The following is a 21,076-nucleotide window of genomic DNA, read 5'->3' on the forward strand; positions in this document are numbered from 1 at the left end:
AAAAAGATAATCCACCATGATTAAGTAGCTTTTATACCAGGGATGCAGGGATGGTTTAACATCTGCAAGTCAATAAATGTGATACACCGCATAAACAGAATTAAAAACAAAAATCACATGATCATCTCAATAGATGCAGAAAAGGCATTTAACAAAATTCAGCATTGCTTTATGCTTAAAACCCTCAGCAAAATTGGCATAGAGGGGACATACCTTAAGGTAATAAAAGTCATCTATGACAAACCCACAACCAACATTATACTAAGCAAGGAAAAGTTGAAAGCATCCCCCCCTGAGAACTGGAACAAGACAAAGATGCCCACTTTCACCTCTTCTATTCAACATAGTACTGGAAGTCCCAGTCAGAGCAATCAGACAAAAGAAAGAAATAAGGGAATGCAAATCTGTAAAGAAGAAGTCAAACTGTCACTGTTCACTGATTATATGGTCATATACCTAGAAAAACCTAAAGATTCATCCAAAAAGCTCCTACATCTGATAAATGAATTCGGTAAAGTTTCAGGATACAAAATCAATGTACACAAATCAGTAGCACTGCTATACGCCAACAGCGAACAAGCTGAGAATCAAATCAAGAACTCAACCGTTTTTTAAATAGCTGGAAAAAAAAATGCTTAGGAAGATGCCTTACCAAGAAGGTGAAAGACCTCTACAAGTAAAGTTACAAAACACTGTTGAAAGAAATCATACATGACACAAACCAATGGAAACACATCCCATGCGCATGGATGGGTAGAATCAATATTGTGAAAAATGAGCATACTGCCAAAACCAATCTACAAATTCAGTGAAATTCCCATCAAAATACCATCATCATTCTTCACAGAACTGGAAAAAAAAATTCTAAAATTAATATGGAACCAAAAAAGAGCCTACATAGCCAGAGCAAAACTAAGCAAAAAGAACAAATCTGGAGGTATCACATTACCTGACTTCAAACTATATTATAAGACTATAGTCACCAAAACAGCATGGTACTGGTATAAAAATAGGCACATAGACCAATGGAACAGAATAGAGAACCCAGAAATAAAGTCAAATACTTACAGCCAACTGACCTTCAACACAGCAAATAAGAACATAAAGTGGGGAAAGGACACCATATTCAACAAATGGTGCTGGGACAGTTGGCAAGCTACATGTAGAAGAATGAAACTGGATCCTCATCTCTCACCTTATACAAAATTTAACTCAAGATGGATCAAAGACTTAAATCTAAGACTTGAAACCATAAAAATTCTAGAAGATTACATCAGAAAAACCCTTCTAGGCATTGGCTTAGGCAAAGACTTCATGATCAATAACCCAAAAGCAAATGCAACAAAAACAAAGATAAATAAATGGGACTTAATTAAACTAAAAAGCTTCTGCACAGCAAAAGAAATAATCAGCAGAGTCAACAGACAACCCACAGAGTGGGAGAAAATCTTTGCAAACCATGCATCCAACAAAGGGCTAATATCCAGATTTTACAAGGAACTCAAACAAATCAACAAGGAAAAAAAAAAAAAATAATTCCGTCAAAAAGTGGGTTAAGGACATGAATAGACAATTCTCAAAAGAAGATACACTGTAGTTAACAACAAACATATTTAAAAATGCTCAACATCACTAATTATCGGGGAAATGCAAATCAAACCACAACGTGATACTACCTGACTCCTGCAAGAATGGCCATAATTTAAAAATCAAAAGATAGTAGATGTTGGCATGGATGTGGTATAAAGGGAACACTTTACACTGCTTGTGGGAATGTAAACTAGTACAACCACTATTGAAAACAGTAGGGAGGTTCCTTAAGAACTAAAGTAGATCTACCATTTGGTAGCAATCCCACTCCTGACTATCTACCCAGAGGAAAAGAAGTCATTATGTGAAAAAGACTTGCATGCGTATGTTTATAGCAGCACAATTCGCAATTGTGAAAACATGGAACCAGCCCAAATGCCCATCGATTGACAAGTGGATAAAGAACATGTGGTTCATATATATACACACACATACACACACATACACACATACACATATACATACATATATATACACACACACACACACATATATATGCTATGGAATAATACTCAGGCAAAAAATGATCTAAAATAATGACATTTGCAGCAACCTGGATAGAATTGGAGACCATTATTGTAAGTGAAGTAACTCAGGAATGGAAAACCAAATATTGTATGTTTTCACTTATAAGTAGGGACTAAGGTATGAGGAGGCAAAGGCATAAGAATGATACAAAGGACTTTGGGGACTTGGGGGGAAGGATGGGAGGGGGTGAGGGATAGAAAATTACACATTGGATGCAGTGTACACTGCTCTGGTGATCGGTGCACGAAACTCTCAGAAATCACCACTAAAGAGCATGTCCATGTAACCAGACACCACCTGTTCCCCAAAAACCTATTGAAATATAAAAAAATGAGTTGATTAGCAGAACAATTATTTTGTAGTAACCATCCACAAATTGTTGTCTAACTTCAGGAGAATGCTGTGCCCAGTGTCAGCCAGGCCATGGAGAAGGAAATAACCTTGCCAGGAGTAAGGAGTAGCCTGTGAATCTACTCAGGATATGGCCAGACCTGCCCATGCAGCCTCTAGTGAACAAAGCTCACCCTTAATCCACTTCCATTCCCCAGTCATGCATATTTGAAAATGCATTTTTGGTCACAGGAGTACTTGGTGCTCAAATAGGAATAAGCCGGAACAACTGCTATCAGAAAACTCTCAGATACTATGAATGACGATGCCACATCATGCTGTCCTTGAGGTGGCATAGGCAGTTCTGGCCATGTCCTGGGTAGAGTTCCAGCCTACTTCTTTCTCCTGGCAAGAGCATTGGCCTTGCTGACACTGAGTACACCATTCTCCCTAGGGTGGACTCGTGCTGTGGATGCACGAGAGAATTGTTCTGCTAATCAGTTCAACTTAATTCAATCTCAACTTGTCTCAGCTCAAGTCAGCTTTGTCCAGCTCATCTGGATTCTGCTCAACTCAACTTTACTCAGCGTAATTCATCCATGCATCTAGGCTTCCAATAAGCATTTCTTAGCTGTCAAAGTCTGCATTGAGTCTGGGAATCCAGCTGGGGTTGCTTCCACCAACCAATCCACCTCCCTGTTCTAATCTAAATGGTATCTGTGTATTGTGTAGAGAATACTTGACCTACAGCAGGACTCCCCTATGTTCTCAACTTAGCTCTGCCATTTACTTACTGCCTTGGACAATTTTCTTAATCTTTCTGAGCCACAGTTTTCTCATCTGTAATGCAGGAATAAAAATAATACATTTGTGGAGGGTTTGTCAGAATTAAATTCATAGAAGGCACTCACAAATGGTATCCATTAAATCCTCCCTCTCTAGGCCTAAAGGAAAGACTAAGCAGACAAAAGAAAATGACCCAAAGCTCATCTGAACACCTGAAAAACAGGACAACTCGCTAGAAAGGTGTTTACTAGTGAACTACGAGGTGGTCCCATCCCCACCACCATAGTGCAGTCCCAAGTCTTGTCTCTGCTCTAGACTCTCCACGTTCCTAAAGGTCTCTTTTGACAACTGCACTGAATTATTTTTGGGAAATTGCCTTGACATTTACCCAAGTTACTTTCTTTGCATCCCTGGGCTCAGCCTGACTCTTGATTTCATGTGCTCAGAATCAGTACCTGTGCATTTGAGTTCATCTTTGGCATTTCACTTGGTGCTATGCCAGTCCTTCATCATTAGCCCATTCCCTTACAAACTGGGAGAAGGAATGGAGAACAGAGGGAACAGAAAGAGTGGCGGCAACCTATTCAGTCCAGCAGTCCAGCAGAAGACTGGCAGAGGCACAATTAAGGACATCCTATAGATTGATAGCAGAGGAAAAGGAGACAAAATTTTTTACATGAGCAGCAGGACATCCAAGAAAGTGAAACCACATCAGGGTGGGTTACTCCAAGCACAGACATACACTCTTGCCTCCCCAACATAGACCACCATGTCATTAAACATCACACAGCATCAGTGCCAACTGTGATCTGAAAACAGGTGGGCATCTGAGTCACAGGATGCCCAGTGTTCTGTATTCTTGGGTCCTTAAACTTAGGAAGGCTTTGCCTTGATCATTCGTTGTTTCCTACTTGTTGCTAAAATCAGAACCAGGTTTCTCATCTAAAAGAATACCTTTAATTCAGATGCTGCAGGCTTATCTCACATGAATATCCTCTTCCCTTAGGTGTTCGATGGTCTCAGATGCAGAAACAGAAAGCATTTTCATGGAACCCATTCACCTCTCCTCAGCCATTGCAGCCAAACAGATCATCAATGAAGGTAATGCAATCAAAAGCTGGGTGGAAGCAAAGTCCAGTGGTCATCTGGAGACCCTTAGAGGGGGACCATTGGAAGAGGTCAATGTGCCTCTCAGGTGCTGCCCATCACGTTAGGAAGAGCAGATCTGCAGAAGGTAGTTCTGCCAACTCCACCTCCTCAACTTTGATAGGAAGGAAGTGGAAATAATTATGCATCAGTGTGAACAGGGACAACCAGAGAGTCAGCACCAATCTGTTCCTAGGGCCTCCTGCTCAATTTTTGGTTATGTCAGGGGTCCTGAGGTGGCTTATGGCAGAGGCACAGACCTGAGAGCCCAAGAAATGGCCAGAAGCATCCAGAGGGTTCTCTTCCAAGGAAGCCCAGACTTAGACCTGCACTTCTACCAGTGCTTAAAGATGCTTCAAACTGAAGGGTGCATGGGAAGGAGGGAAAGGCTTGGGTGGGGAGCACCCAATATTAAATATGTTAATATTTACACAGTAAAATTTTGAAGCAGACAACATATTATTATATTTCATTCAAAGGTACTTATCTAGATTAGATGAATTTTTTTCTAATCAATTTCAGGTAAATAATCTTTTGCAAATTCTTTCTTCCCCTTTCTTCTCCCTTCTCCCTGGGTAGCCTCACAACTCTGGTGAGATGGGGTGGAGTGGGATAAGGTGCACACTGATGAAGCAAGGCCCAGCTGGCCTTTGGACTTAATCTTGCAACCACCGCTGGTGGCCACAATCCTTTCCTTGGTCTTTCATTATGAGAATCACCTGCTACTCTTTGTCCATTCTTACTCTGGTCCTTTCTTTGTCCCCTGACCCATTTGGGTCTCCACCAGGATCTCTAAGGACATCTGGACCTCTTGCACACTTCACATAGAACCAGAAATTTGACTTGCTGTTGCTGACTGTTCTGGGCATTCTAGGAGGCCCCATCTTCTCAAAGACCCATCTGCTTGAGGGGATTTTGTTTTTCTTTTTCTTCCATATCTAGGGTCTCTGTTATCTTGCTCCAAGATATCTTATCCCAAGATATCTTGCTCCAAGATATCTTATCCCAAGATATCTTGCTCCAAGATATCTTATCCCAAGATATCTTGCTCCAAGATATCTTATCCCAAGATATCTTGCTCCAAGATATCTTATCCCAAGATATCTTGCTCCAAGATATCTTATCCCAAGATATCTTGCTCCAAGATATCTTATCCCAAGATATCTTGCTCCAACATATCTTATCCCAAGATATCTTGCTCCAACATATCTTATCCCAAGATATCTTGCTCCAACATATCTTGTCCCCAAACCCAGGCAGTGTCTTCACCCTGGTCCAGTTCTCTCTGAATTGCTACCAGCACCACCGTAGCTCTGGAAAGTCTTTTCTTCCTCTTTTGTGGTTGGAAGTTTCCCTAACTTTCCATTCTGCATCGTCTCTGCTTTGTGCTTCATTCTATGGATCATTTTCCAGGCTTTGGTTCTTAATAAGTAAAAGTCCAGCTTTAGGAATTGTGGGGAGAAAAAAAAATAAAAAACTTTTTCTCTCTTTGAAAGCTTCACTTTCAAGTCTATGGAATGCTATAGACATTCAGTCTAGTTTGAAACCAAAAGATGTGCAATGCCTTTTTTTATCCTGGCTCTTTATTCTTCCCTTCTCTGGGGGCATCAAATCTAAGTTTCATTAGCCTTAGAGGCTGAAGGGCTGTAGGGGGAGAAAAAACAATATATTAGAGAGAAACGAAAATGTATCAGGTGATATTTCAAAACACCGCCATGCTCACTAGTGATCACAGGGGTAAAAATGTGTGTTGAAAACCTTCCGTTTTCATGAAAGTCTGCATATGCCACACATCCAAGAGTGTAGGGGAGAAATGTGTGGGCTTTACTTTCTGCTGAAGAAATGTCAGGTAATAGAAAGAAATTGATGCAGGGAGGGAGGCAAACTCTACAGAGGCTGAAGTGTGAACCAGAGACCTAGGGAAAACAGGAGTTGCCATCAGGGGTGAAGGGCTGGGACACTGGTTTTTAAACTGAAAAGAAAAGAAATGGAAACAACACCTGCTAGATAAATAGCCGAGGAAGACAATACTGTGTATTTTAATGAGGTGTCAGGAGTCCCATTTTTTATATGTAGTAAGGGAAAGACATCTAAGTAGACAAGGGAAGGAGAGGGGGCTGCATTTGCTATGAAAGACCCCAGGAGAGCCAGGGGAGAAAACTGCATAGTGGAGAAAATAGGAACACTTCATCTATTTTTAAACAAAATAGAGCTCTGGGATTGCAGGAGTTTTCTTCTTTCTGCATTTGAAATGAAGATCAGAGAACGTTTAGAGCTGAGCCCTGATGTAGGGACGTGGGGGCCCCTCAGGGGGGTTAGAGGAGGGAAGAGAGGAGGGAAATGAAATCCTGAGCCCCAGGCAGAACCCAAGGCTCCCAGGATTTGCAATCCATGAGCAACAAGCCCTGCTTACAGACTCCTGGGAGGAGCAGATTCCATGAGGGGCTGGGCCAAGTCTACCTTCCAAATGTGGCTGGACTCTCTCTGCAGCCCCCACCCAGAGACTGCCCATTAGGGAAAGAGATGGTGCCAGCAAGAGGCTATGGGGAACACAGAGGACACATCTTTCCAGCTTCTTTTCTCTCTCTCTCTCTCTATTCAGTATTTTTGGCTACCATATCAGAGGAACGATTTTGTTCTTTCTTATTTTTGTCTAACTTAAAGAAAGAAAACATCTTACATTTCCCCAAATTCGATAAACTGTGAGCAAATATATTATTAGAAGAAGATAAAGATTCACCCCAGATGTGAGTGAACTGGGATTTGAGTTCATTTGGAGTTTGAACTTTTCGGACCTGTTGTCAGAAAGGCCCTGAGTCACGTTTTGAGATTAGAATGAGAGCTCATGTCCGATCTTTGCTACCTATCTGTGGGCTGGGAGGCTGAGGATCATAGGTCCTTACATTCTAGTAGGGGGAAGGAGACAAAATAAGAAATAAATCAGTAAATTAGATGTATATTAGAAGGTAATATTGCATAAATCACTGCTGAAAGTTTTACTTTTCCCAGGGTTATTTGCAATCCATATGTAAAAGAGTCAAACTAACAGAGTGAATTATACTATGAATGAATGCCATTCACTCGTTTGGTAAACACTCCTACCCTTTTGTTTTTTTCTTTTTGGAGACAGAGTTGTTTGTTCTTTTTGACCAGGCTGGAATGCAATGGCGCGCTCTCAGCTCACTGCAACCTCCACTTCCCAGGTTCAAGTGATTCTCCTGCCTCAGCCTCCCAAGTAGCTGGGATTATAGGTGCTCACGACCACGCTTGGCTAATTTTGTATTTTTTGTAGAGACAGTGTTTCACCATGTTGGCCAGGTTAGTCTTGAACTCCTGACCTCAGGTCATCCGCCCACCTCGGCCTCCCAAAGTACTGGGGTTACAGACGTGAGCCACTGCGCCTGGCCAGTAAATACTTCTGAGCATCCACTTTGTACTGGGCACTGTGGGAGTTATTAAGTATGAATCAAAGTACACCTAGTACTTAAGGAACTTGGTCTAAAAAATTATCGACCAGCTTCTGAGAAGCATGGGAGGGAGTAAAAGAAATTGGATCCCCTTTACCCACATCTATACAGTCCTCTTGCTGACCCTGATTACAAGTGTCTGGGCCACTGCAGCAGGTACCCTGGGCCCAATTAAAATCCTTCCTGGGAGATCCTGCTGGCATTCAGTTCATGGCCAAAATCTTGGCAGCAAACTGGCCAAGAGCATGTTCCCCCCAGGAACAAGGAAGGCCGTGATATTCCTAACTCTCTGATGAGAATGCTGCCTGTCTTCTCTAGAACTCAAGCCACGGGGGGTCAGAGCAGACGCAGAGTGTCCAGGCATGCTGGAGTCTGCTGAACAGCTGCTGGTGGAGGACCTGTACAACCGCGTCAGGGAGAAGATGGACGACACCAGCCTCTATAATACGCCCTGCGTCCTAGACCTACAGCGGGCCCTGGTTCAGGATCGCCAAGAGGCTCCCTGGAATGAGGTGGATGAGGTCTGGCCCAGTGTCTTCATAGCTGAGAAGTGAGTCTGACTGCTCTTCATGACCCTTTGTCCTACCCCTCTGGTTAGTGCCTGAGACAGACGAAACTCCCCCAACTTTCACCAATGGCACCCATAGGTCCATCCAGCACAATGAGGCTGCCTAGCCACTTACCCTGCCCCAGTCCAGAGAAAGGCCCCTTCATTCACCTGCATTCAGAGGTCTCCAGGCAAGATGCCACCATGACTGCTTATCCTTTGCCCTCTTGCCAGGACTCTCTTGTCCCTCAAGAAGGCCTTCTCTGGGCCTCCTTTCCTGCCACAGAGTCTTGCCAACTTCACCATCTCATGACATCTGTAGCTACCACAGAACCGAACACTAGGAGCCATTGACAATAATATTGACATGCATATGTAATTACCAACGTAGGAAAATGTTCACAATACCGTAAGAAAGAATTAGATTACAAGAGAAGACATGTAAGTAAGTGTGCTGCTAATTGAGCAATAGATGTGTGTGTATGTGCGTGCATGTTTTTGTATAGACAACAGAAGGAAATGTGAGAAAATGATAACAATGTTTCTCTCTAGGAGATGTTTTTACAAGTGGTTTTTATTTTCTCTTTAGATTTCCTTTGACTTGTACAGGTTTCCTAAAGTAGACATTGTTTTTATAATCCCAAAACTATTATTTTCTAAAAGTTTATCAGGGGCTTCCAGAACAAAAACAACTCACTCACATCCTATTTCTTTAGATGCCAGTGCATAATTGCTACCACTAGGTTAATTAGTGAAACAAATATTTTGCCGATTCATCAAATACTTAATGAGATGTTTTCCCAATGTAATTATCTGGATATCCAGAAGCAAAGGAGGAAGTTTGGCCTCAGGGGAGGGAATAGGGAAAACAGCATTGGACAGTGGGTCTCATCTTCACCAAGGAGTCATCGGTTGCCTAGAACTTGATCCTCAGTGCTGGGCACCAAGTCCTACATGATCTTTAAATAGATCTTCAGATCCAGGAGCATTCATCTCATGGTCACTAAGAACCCAGCCATCGCCAGGTATCCTTAGCTAAAAGCTTTTGGTCCTTCTTGGACAACCTGTCCTCAGGGCCTCTTCAAACGAAGCTGCACTTATACAGCTACAGCAAAAAGAGCTCTGAACTAGAAATCTAAAACACTAGTTCTTGTTGTCTTTTACTCCCTTCACAATCTTGGAAAGTTGTAAGAGCTCTCAGATTGAGTTTTATAATCTTCAAATGGGAATAAAACTAGCGTCCCTGTCTACTTCTTAAATTTGTTGTTAGGATAACATGAACTAATGCATGTGAAAGGATTTTGAAAGTTACAAGCATGCCACATCAATGTAGAATACACTTAATTTTATTATTTGTGCCTGCCACTTTTGTGCCTTGATGAATGTCTATTCCCAAGGCATGGGGTTTTAAACTACAAGTCTCTGGATCATTCAAATGTTTCCTTTCACGTCACTTTGTTGGCCTCTTCATCTCGTCCTTCCTTGCCTAACTCCCTGTCTTTTCTCCCTTTTGCTGAGGCCAAGTCATCGACTCTTTCTATAATGGTATTTGCAGTGATCCCCAGACAACCAGGGCAGAAAAGGAGGTACTTGCCCAGCTGCGGCCCCAGACCGGCTGAGGCAGGCTCGCCATGGCAGTGGTGACACACCTTTCTAGTTCCGACTCTGGCAAACAGGTCCCTGCCTCTTCCCCCAGGAGTGTGGCTGTGAACAAGGGGAGGCTGAAGAGGCTGGGAATCACCCACATTCTGAATGCTGCACATGGCACTGGCGTTTACACTGGCCCCGAATTCTACACTGGCCTGGAGATCCAGTACCTGGGTGTGGAGGTGGATGACTTTCCTGAGGTGGACATTTCCCAGCATTTCCGGAAGGCGGCTGAGTTCCTCGATGAGGCGCTGCTCACTTACAGAGGTGAGAGGGGTCTGCCTGCTCCAGGCTGCTGGAATTCCACAGGGGGAAGAGCAACGTGGGGAATGTTAAGAAAACCTGATTAGTTGGCGTGTCTGGAGGGTATCTGTCTTAAGAACGCCTTTTTCTCTAAGAAAAGGAGAAAAGACAGGATAATCATTTATCCAGTAAGTAATTACTGAGTGCCTAGCATGTACCAAGTACCATTCTAGGCACTGTGGTGAAAGATACAGGCTTCCAGCCTTTGACTCTTATACTGTAAAAGGGGACAGAAAATGAAAAAAAGAGAGAAAAATGTCAGATGGTGATAAGCGTGAGGCAGAGACTAGCTAGGACAATGTGCTAGAACAACCGACTAGCTCCTTGGAGAGCATGGTGGAGGAGGCCTTCTGACAATGGGACATTTAAGCCAAGTGACAAAGAGCTAGCCATGGGAAAACTGGAAGAAGAGCATTCCTGCAGAAGAGAACTAGTAGTGCAAAGATCCAAAGGTGGAAAGCTTGGTGTGTTCAGGAATCAAAGGCCAGTGTGGATGAGCATGGTGGATGAAGATTGGAGTGGCAGGGGCCCCCCATCAAACAGGAAGCTAAAAGCCAGGGTAAGAAATTGGAGCAGCACCTTGATCTGATTTATGTTTTAGAAAACTCCCTCCCTCCACCTTGGAGAACAGACCCAGTTGGAAAAGTAGAGAGTAGTGCTTTATATGCTTTAATAGAGAGGGGCTGCTATTGCTATATCCAAGTGAAAGGCAACATGAGACTAGTCTGCAGAGGTCACAGATCTCAGGGAGGAGGAGTAGAGCCCATGCAATGGGGCCGACAGCCTGACTGGGAAGAGTTCAGAATTTGGTGTCCAGAAACCTGGGTTTGAGTCCAGGATTTGCTACACTGTATATACAACGTGACCTTGGGCCATTTCCTTTAGCCCTGGGAACTGCAGTTTCCTTACATAGAGAACAAAGACAAAAATATCAAATCCTAAAGTTGCTGTGAGGAATAACGTTTTAAAAATGCATATGAAGTAACTCCCTTGGGACAACACTTGGCACAATAAATGCTTTAAAAATTATAGCCATTGCTATAGTAATACTGTTAATAATTTCCTGGAAAGGGCATTTCCTGTCACCACCAATGGCCAGGTTAGGTAACTTCTAATGGAAAATACAAGCACACATATTTTCTTTTTTTATTATTTTTACTTTTTATTTTTAGAGACAGGATGCAGCTCTGTTGCCCAGGCTGTTGGAGTGCTCACTATAGCCCTGACCTCCTGGGCTCAAGCTATCCTCCCACCTTGGCCTCCCAAAGTGCTGAGATTACAGGCGTGAGCCACCATGCCTGGCCAAATACACATATTTGATATATGTGTTTGTGTGTGTGTGTGTAAATTATATATATAGAGCGAGGTGTGTATGTGTATGTATACACACGTATACACATATACATATATACACACATATATACATACACACATATAAACAGTTTTCAGTTTTCTCCTCTTTTCAATGCTTAAAAACTCCTTTTTTTTTTTTTTTTTTTTTTTTTTTGAGGCGGAGTCTCACTCTTGTCGCCCGGTCTGGAGTGCAATGGTGCCATCTACGGCTCACTGCAACCTCTGTCTCCTGGGTTCAAGCGAGTCTTCTGCCTTAGCATCCCGAGTAGCTGGGATTACAGACGCCCGCTACCACGCCCAGCTAATTTTTGTATTTGTAGTAGAGACGGGATTTCGCCATGTTGGCCAGAGTGGTCTCGAACTCCCAACCTCAGGTGATCCGCCCGCCTCGGCCTCCAAAAGTGCTGGGATTACAATGAGCCACCGCGTCCGGCCAAAACAACTCGTTCTTTTTAAAATGTAGGACATTTGACCAATGTGGGATTGAAAGGGTCTGTCGGTCGTCGGCGGCCTAGGGAGTGTGTCCCACCTTGCTCGCTGGCCCTGGCGCGCACCGGCCGACCTCGAGGCGGAGCGGGGACGCGCGCGGTAGCTCCAGCATGTGGACACGGCCACAAGCCGGCGGTCCCCAGCAGTATCCCAGGGCGGGTGAGACAGATCCCAGAATGTGGAACGCATCCCAGAAGCGATAGCCAGCGATGGGGATGGAGGGAGGAAGAACGCGCCCAAACGTGGAGGCGGAGTCGGTGCCAGGAGCCTCGCGGGCTCCGCAGGAAGTTTCCTGTCGCTGGTGCAACCCAGGCGCGGCCTTCTCCTGCAGCATACCCAAGGCGGGCTGGGTCATGCTGGCCAGGAGCCAGCTTGTCAGCTACACCCGGCCTGAGAGCCTAGGTCTGAGCGCGGGGTGTCCAGATCCCTTGCAGGGGCCAGTGTGCCCTGCAGGCATCTCCTCCCTATTCAGCCTCACTCTCCCTGCCAGGCAGCGAAAGGCCCTTATTGTTGCTGTGCTTGTTGCTTTTGTGGGTCGTTCCTACTCCACCGGAGAGAGGTCTTGGCATCCCTATAATTACTCCCTGAGCCTTAGGTCCTGTGGTTTCCTCTACTCTAGGATGCTTGGGAGTCAGTTCTCCAGAACAGCGAAAGAAACACCTGGCGCCGGCTTTTTACGTGATAATCACAAAGAGCCTATAAGGGGGTGTTGTTATTTACATTGTACACGCTGGGAAGTTGAGATCCATGGAAGATTAACTGCTGACTTTGTATGGTGCACGGTGTAATAATCAAGATTCTCTTGGTTGCTAGTGGGTGGAAACCATCTCAAACTCCCTTACAAGTAGCAAAGGCATTAATTCTGAAGATGCAGGAAAGAAGCCAAAGACAGGAGCCTGGCACGCCGGGCAGGCCTGGAACAAGGACTGGACAATCTCAGGACTCGTGGTTTCCCTCTTCTTTCTCTCTCTACTTCAGACAGCAAATGGCTGTCCACAGGCCTGACATCAAACTAGCTAATTTCCTGCCTCAGTCCCATTTCCAAATTTCCTGGAGAATGTGTCAGATACTGATCCTTTTGTGTACCCCGAGTTCCATCAACAGTGGCAAGGGGTGGCTTCTGGGCAAATACAGGTGTGGAGAGGGGTACGTTCTGAGGAAAGAGGGAATTTTGAATTGGGAGAGTATAGTACAATTGCCTGCCATATAAAGGCATACTGAGAGTGTAGAGAATCCAAATCCAGTCTTGCTCAAGTCTGACGCTCTTCCCCAGTAGCTGTACTCTTAAAAAAAAAATTTTTTTTTTGAAAGGCCTTTTTTTGAGACAGAGTCTCACTCTGTCACCTAGGATGGAGTGCAGTGATGTGATCTTGGCTCACTACCTCCGCCTCCCAGATTCAAGCGATTCTCATGCCTCAGCCTCCTGATCAGCTGCAATTGCAGGCACGTGCCACTACTGCTCAGCTAATTTTTGTATTTTTAGTATTGACAAGGTTTCACCATGTTGGCCAGGCCAGTCTCAAACTCCTGACTTCAAGTGATCCACCACCTCGGCCTTCCATGGTGCTGGGATTACAAGTGTGAGCCACCGTGCCCGGCCTGTACTTTTCAAATTTTTAAAACAGGGACCCTCTTCACAATCAGCCCTGCTGGTAATCAAAATGGTAACTCTGCAAATTAGAAAAACACTACCTTCCTCAAACCATTTTACTGTTGGAAAATTTTCACCATAACCCAAGTATACTTTGATATTTTTATTTCGATGTGAAGAGCCCCCCTAGAGTTGTGCAGAGAAGAATCTATACAGCATCAGCCTACCTCTAACAGAGAAGACAGAAAATCCTGTTGCTGCTCTGGATGAAGTGGGTAAAAATCCCTGAGTCTCCTCCACCCAGCCTCTCTCTTGTCCTTCTGGCTGCCCTTTAGGCTCCTCGGAGGAGTCCCAGTGTGCTAGGAAAATAGCAGGAAAAACGTGGCCCCCCCAACCTGGTCTCCACCAGACTGAGTCTAAGTAGTATTTGATGCCCCTGTGAAGAAGACTGGCTGGTCATGTCCTGAAGCGTCCTGAAGTAAGCTGGTCTGGTGATTCCACCTCCAAAGAAAACCAGTGAGACTTTGAGACTAGTCACAGTATATGGTAGCCTGGTCAGATGGTGAAGGGGAGGTCCTTGTAAGGGACAGCTAAGCCCTGAGCTGAGGGTGAGAGGAGAAAAAAGACAAATGCTTCTGTAGATGCTCCATATAAGGCTTTTGCTTGTTTTGTTTGTTTGTTTGTTTTTTTGTTTGTTTGTTTGTTTTGTTTTGGAGACAGAGTCTCAGTCTGTTGCCCAGGCTGGAGTGGAGTCGTGCGATCTCAGCTCACTGCAGCCTTTGCCTCCTGGGTTTAAGTGATACTCCTGCCTCAGCCTCCCGAATAGCTGGAATTACAGGCACCCACCACCACGCCCGGCTAATTTTTGTACTTTTAATAGAGGCAGGGTTTTGTCATGTTGGTCAGGCTGGTCTTGAACTCCTGGCCTCAAGTGATCCACCCACCTCGGCCTCCCAAAGTGCTGCGATTACAGATGTGAGCCACCACACCCTTGTTTGTTTCTTTTTGAGACAGGGTCTCATTCTGTTGCCTGAGCTGGAATGCAGTGGGACAATCACCACTCACTGCACTCTCAACCTCCTGGGCTCATGTGATCCTCCCACCTCAGCCTCCCAAGTAGCTGAGACTACAGGCGCTTGCCATGGTTTTTTGTTTTTGTTTTTCAGAGATGAGGTTTCGCTATGTTGCCAGGCCGGTCTCAAACTCCTAGCCTCAAGCGATCCTCCAACTTGTCCTCCCAAACTGCTGGGATTACACATATGAGCCACCACGTCCTGGCCTGTGGCTTTGACTCTGCTGATTTACCTCCCTCTAGTGGCTGCTGGCTCTTGGCAGTAACACCTTTCATCATTACTGGGCCTCAAGTCCTCTGAATTTTCTGTCCCTGACCTCCTGTGTGACAAAGACATGACCTTAACTGCCGCAAAGATATAATAAGAAGTCACCTCCCCTCTCATATTGTTAGAGAGGATTTTTAACTGATTTAGCAAACATCCCCAAAGACTGTTGGCAAGTTAGACTGATGAGAGCAGGGAGGAAGGTCTCCAGTGGTCCCAGTCTGCATTTTAAACAGCTATTATGAGGAAGGCATAGGAGGCATATTTGTCACGTTCATGAAGGATGCAAAGCCCAAAGGGAGGCTAGAAGCAGGTAACTGATCTGTTGAATGGTAGAGTCAAGACTTGCAAAAGCTCCTGTAGGCTATAAAAACAGACACCCACCAAAAGATGTTAGTAGGAATTTGTGAAATTATCCTTAAGTTTAAAAATGACTGCACATTAAAAAGAACATGACTTAATTGGAGTTTTTAAAAAACGTTTTACAAGTTTCAGCTGACGGATGTAAAAGATAACTTGAGTTCACCGTGTGGCATATCTACCCATATTGCAAGCTTGTATGGCATCAGTAAAGCCCCAATGACCCAAACAAGGGTGGGGAAGGGCCCACTCTACTCTGTGTGAGTGAGTCAGTCCAAACCTGAAATATCTTGCTCCATCCTCAATAAAAACTCCTAAAAAAAAAAAAAGGAAAAAAGAAAGAAAGAAAGAAAGAAAGAAAGAAAGAAAGAAAGAAAGAAAGAAAGAAAGAAAGAAAGAAAGAAAGAAAGAAAGAAAACAAAAAGAAAAAAGAAAAAGAAAAAAAAATCCTGATAAATTCAAGTTTTGACCTGGAAGAAAGTAGCTAGAATAGTAAGAGAACATGAGAAGATGTTCAAATAATGTTTGAAGGACTCAGAATAGCCAGGAAAATAAATAAATATATATATGGAAGAATATGATAGCAATCTTCTTAAGGATTTTTGTATAAAGGCCCTGTTTCATACAATGTATTCATTGTTGACTTTATAATGTCAGAGCAGGAATATTAGATGCTTGTTACAGAATTTTATACTTTTCCCTAACATATGAAATAAATTTTGAATCACTAGAGTGATCCAAAAATGCATTGACTTGTGTCTATGTGCCCATGTGAGCTAATGAACTCCCCGTCACTGGAAGCACTCAGCAGTGGCTGGATGACAGGTATGACAGGTGATCCAGCATCAGGGATGTTGTAAAGGGAATTCTCAAGTTTAGGATGTGACTTATGATGCTTCCCGACACCGAGATTCTATTTCTCTGTGATTCATTTATCTTAGCCTCTCATTCCTTTTCTGCTTTATCACCCTTCCCCCTGTTCCTCTATTTCTCTTCCCTCTGATGCTCAGTTTGTGAGAAGAAAGTAGAAATGCACTCCAGTGTTTCTAATACAGGGCCAGTGGGGACTGTGGTGTCATACAGATGTGATGACCCCATCTGTAATATGGGGTCAGTGATGCTGAGCCCTCCTGTGTCTTGAACCGCCATGAACATCAGAGGCAAAGTAAACACCTTAAGTGCAGCACATTAAAACGCACTTACCAAAGAAAACAAACAAGAACGCTACAAGGAAGCCACTGTCATCACATCATTTTCTCTTGTGTTTTCTTTCCAGGGAAAGTCCTGGTCAGCAGCGAAATGGGCATCAGCCGGTCAGCAGTTCTAGTGGTCGCCTACCTGATGATCTTCCACAACATGGCCATCCTGGAGGCGTTGATGACTGTGCGTAAGAAGCGGGCCATCTACCCCAACGACGGCTTCCTGAAGCAGCTGCGGGAGCTCAACGAGAAGCTGATGGAGGAGAGAGAAGAGGACTATGGCAGGGAGGGGGGATCAGCTGAGGCTGAGGAGGGCGAGGGCATGGGGAGCACGCTCGGGGCCAGAGTGCACGCCCTGACGGTGGAGGAGGAGGACGACAGCGCCAGCCACCTGAGTGGCTCCTCCCTGGGGAAAGCCAGCCAGGCCTCCAAGCCCCTCACCCTCATTGACAACGAGGAGGAGGAGAAACTGTACGAGGAGTGGAAGAAGGGGCAGGGCCTCCCCTCGGGCAAGGTCCCCCAGGGTGGAGGTGGCCAGCGCTCAGCCTCCTCTGGCCAGGGTGGGGAGCAGCTCGAGGACGAGGACGAGGACGTGGAGAGGATCATCCAGGAGTGGCAGAGCCGAAACGAGAGGTACCAAGCAGAAGGGCACCGGAGGTGGGGAAGGGAGGAGGAAGAGGAGGAGGAGAGCGACGCTGGCTCCTCCGTAGGGAGGCGGCGGCGCACCCTGAGCGAGAGCAGCGCCTGGGAGAGCGTGAGCAGCCACGACATCTGGGTCCTGAAGCAGCAGCTGGAGCTGAACCGGCCGGACCACAGCGGGAGGCGCCGCTCAGACTCGATGTCCTCGGATAGCACCTGGGACGCGTGGAACGAGAGGCTGCTGGAGATTGAGAAGGAGGCATCCCGGCGGTACCATGCCAAGAGCAAGAGAGAGGAGGCCGCGGACAGGAGCTCAGAGGCAGGGAGCAGGGTGCGGGAGGATGACGAGGAGAGCTTGGGCTCTGAGGCCAGCTCCTTCTACAACTTCTGCAGCAGGAACAAGGACAAGCTCACTGCCCTGGAAAGATGGAAGATCAAGAGAATCCAATTTGGATTTCACAAGAAAGACTTGGAAGCAGGAGACAGCAGCAGTGAGCCCGGTGCAGAGGAGGCAGTGGGGGAGAAGAATAATCCCTCGGATGTCAGCCTGACAGCCTACCAGGCCTGGAAGCTGAAACACCAGAAGAAGGTGGGCAGTGAGAACAGGGAGGAGGTGGTGGAGCTCAGCAAGGGGGAGGACTCGGCCTTGGCTAAGAAGAGGCAACGGAGGCTGGAGCTGCTGGAGAGAAGCCGGCAGACGCTGGAGGAGAGCCAGTCTATGGCAAGCTGGGAGGCGGACAGCTCCACAGCCAGCGGGAGCATTCCCCTGTCTGCGTTCTGGTCTGCAGCCCCCTCAGTCAGTGCTGATGGGGACACCGCGTCAGTACTGAGCACCCAGAGCCACCGCTCCCACCTGTCTCAGGCTGCAAGCAACATAGCGGGGTGTTCAACCTCCAATCCCACCACACCCCTGCCTAACCTGCCAGTGGGGCCTGGAGACACCATTTCTATTGCCAGTATCCAGACCTGGATTGCCAACGTAGTCAGCGAGACCCTTGCTCAGAAGCAAAATGAAATGCTGCTGTTGTCCCGCTCCCCGTCTGTTGCAGGCATGAAGGCAGTACCAGCGGCCAGTTGCCTGGTGGATGACCAAGTCTCCATGCTCAGTGGACAGAGCAGCTCCTCCTTGGGTGGCTGCCTGTTGCCTCAGAGCCAGGCAAGACTCAGCTCTGACATGCAGTCTGTGCTGTCCTGCAACACCACACTGAGCTCGCCCGCTGAAACTTCCAGGAGCAAAGTGAGGGGGACCAGCAAGCCCATCTACAGCCTCTTTGCTGACAATGTGGACCTAAAGGAACTTGGCCGGAAGGAAAAGGAGATGCAGATGGAGCTTAGGGAGAAGATGTCTGAGTACAAAATGGAAAAGCTGGCCTCAGACAACAAACGCAGCTCCCTCTTCAAGAAGAAGAAGGTCAAGGAAGATGAGGATGATGGTGTAGGTGATGGGGATGAGGACACTGACAATGCCATAGGGAGCTTCCGATATTCTTCCCGCAGTAATTCCCAGAAACCTGAAACAGACACATCCTCCTCCCTGGCTATCTGTGATCACTACGCAAGTGACAGCAGAGTTGGCAAAGAGATGGATAGCAGTATTAATAAGTGGCTCAGTGGCCTCAGGACAGAGGAAAAACCTCCTTTCCAAAGTGACTGGTCTGGAAGTTCCAGGGGGAAGTACTCCAGATCGTCCCTGCTCAGGGAGACAGAGTCTAAATCCTCCAGTTATAAGTTTTCCAAATCCCAGTCAGAGGAACAGGACACCTCCTCCTACCACGAGGCAAATGGCAACTCTATAAGAAGCACTTCACGGTTCTCGTCTTCCTCCAACAGGGAGGGCAGAGAGATGCACAAGTTCTCCAGGTCCACGTACAGCGAGACCTCAAGTTCCCGAGAGGAGAGCAGCCCAGAGCCCTACTTCTTCCGCCGGACCCCAGAGCCCTCAGAAAGGGAAGAGTCCCCAGAGTCACAGCGCCCAAATTGGGCCAGGTCTAGGGACTGGGAAGATGTGGAAGAGTCATCCAAGTCAGACTTCTCTGAATTTGGAGCCAAGAGGAAATTCACCCAGAGCTTTATGAGGTCTGAAGAAGAGGGAGAGAAAGAGAGGACAGAAAACAGAGAAGAAGGGAGGTTTGCATCTGGACGGCAGTCCCAGTATCGAAGAAGCACTGACAGAGAGGAAGAGGAAGAAATGGACGATGAAGCCATCATTGCTGCTTGGAGACGTCGGCAAGAAGAAACCAGGACCAAGCTGCAGAGAAGGAGGGAGGACTGAGCTGCGGAAAAGCTGAGAACACTGAAATAAACCACTCACCTCAGCATAGGGCTCAGGGCACACATTGCCACCACCCATCAGGCGATGAGGATACAGAGAGGATCTTCCAGAGGGGCAGAGCCAGAATGAGAGGTACCAAGCATAAGGGCAGCAAAGGTGAAGTAGGGAGGAGGCAAGGACGGGGAGAACCATCAATATAAGGTCCAAATGCTGGACCAACTGACACCATTTTCTGTTGCCCAGCACCCTCTAAGCTTTGGTGTTTCACTTAGTGTATTTGATAGTGTTCATCACAGACTAGAGAGGTGAGCTTGGAAAAGCACTGTAGTTTATGTCAGAGACTCCAGTTTACATCCAGAAAGGCCATGAACATAGGACATGCTTCTGTCTGTAGACGTTTCACATGAAACCCAGAAAGTCTGTCCTATGGCAAGTCTGACCTCTCCTGGCAAAGCTCAGTTCTGATTTTTTTTTAATGTTTTGAGTCTCCAATAAAAATGGTATGTTGGCAAATAGTTCTTTATTCTGGTCATATTTAGCTCTTTGGATATTAGAAGAAAATCACTTTAAAAGACACAAATGTGTTATCCTGAGCCAGTCTCACCTTGTTTCACAAAAGTTGGGCCTCCAGACAATGCCATCATCATCTCATTATAAAAAATAACAAACAATTATTTAGCCTATGGTACAGTACAGTAGGAGACTACACTAGGAAAACCCTTGAGAGTAACAGAGGGAACTAGAGAAAGAGGGAATTCGTTTTATTGTGGCGAGAATGGCAAGATGTAAAGTAGAGAGAAGGCCTCTCTGGAAGGCAGAAAAACAAAAACAGAGCATGGGGAGAGAAGAAAATAAACCCAGTACAAGGAAATGGAGACATATTTTTATAAAATCTAGTAATCACCTTCGCTTCTTTTTCCTAGGAGGATCACTGGGTAATGCAATGGATAGTACACTTGATTCTTCCCTGCGCTCTGAGTGGGCTAAGTTGGTGAGAATCTTTTACCTTTTGTTCCCAAGGCATGTCTTTCCCTAAAACACAGGTTGAGTTGCCAAATCAGGGAGACACTTTGAGCACTTTACAACAGTGATTGATGGACTGGTTTCTACAGTTCTTTTCAAGCTGCGGCACCTTGAAGGATTTGAAAACAACTAGGTGCTATGCAGGGGTCTGAGATGTCTTGATCAATCAAAAAATCCAATTCAGGAGACACAAATGGTGATGAAATGATTAATGAGAGGGAAGAAGAGTAAGGAGTAATCCACCAATGAGACAAATAGTAAGTGTTAATTATGTGATCACTTTTTCTAAAAGTGGAGTTTCATGGGCCGTGGAGATTACATAACCTTCCTATGTAGATTAGTTCAGCATCACGTATTTCAAAGAGCACAAAGATAAATATATCAAGGCAAACAGAAGCTGACTTGAACACAAACTCACAATGCCACATAGCTGCTGTTAAAGCAACTGAATTAATTTGCTTGCCTTCCC

The 21,076-nt window shown here is 45.6% G+C and overlaps 1 protein-coding gene across 1 annotated transcript in view; it reads left to right on the top strand.

Moving 5' to 3' along the window:
• The window catches only part of DUSP27 (dual specificity phosphatase 27, atypical), a 39,127-nt gene extending 19,028 nt beyond the window's left edge, over positions 1 to 20,099 (top strand). The window contains exons 3-6 of the mRNA XM_010371800.2: positions 4,241 to 4,335; positions 8,166 to 8,397; positions 10,091 to 10,308; positions 16,751 to 20,099. Of these exons, the coding sequence (XP_010370102.2) occupies positions 4,241 to 4,335; positions 8,166 to 8,397; positions 10,091 to 10,308; positions 16,751 to 19,584 (3,379 nt within the window). The 3' untranslated portion in view covers positions 19,585 to 20,099. The remainder of the gene's footprint in view (positions 1 to 4,240; positions 4,336 to 8,165; positions 8,398 to 10,090; positions 10,309 to 16,750) is intronic.
• Positions 20,100 to 21,076: the final 977 nt, after the last annotated feature.

The sequence above is a fragment of the Rhinopithecus roxellana genome, chromosome 8 (assembly GCF_007565055.1).
Source record: "Rhinopithecus roxellana isolate Shanxi Qingling chromosome 8, ASM756505v1, whole genome shotgun sequence".
NCBI classification, from domain to species: domain Eukaryota; kingdom Metazoa; phylum Chordata; class Mammalia; order Primates; family Cercopithecidae; genus Rhinopithecus; species Rhinopithecus roxellana.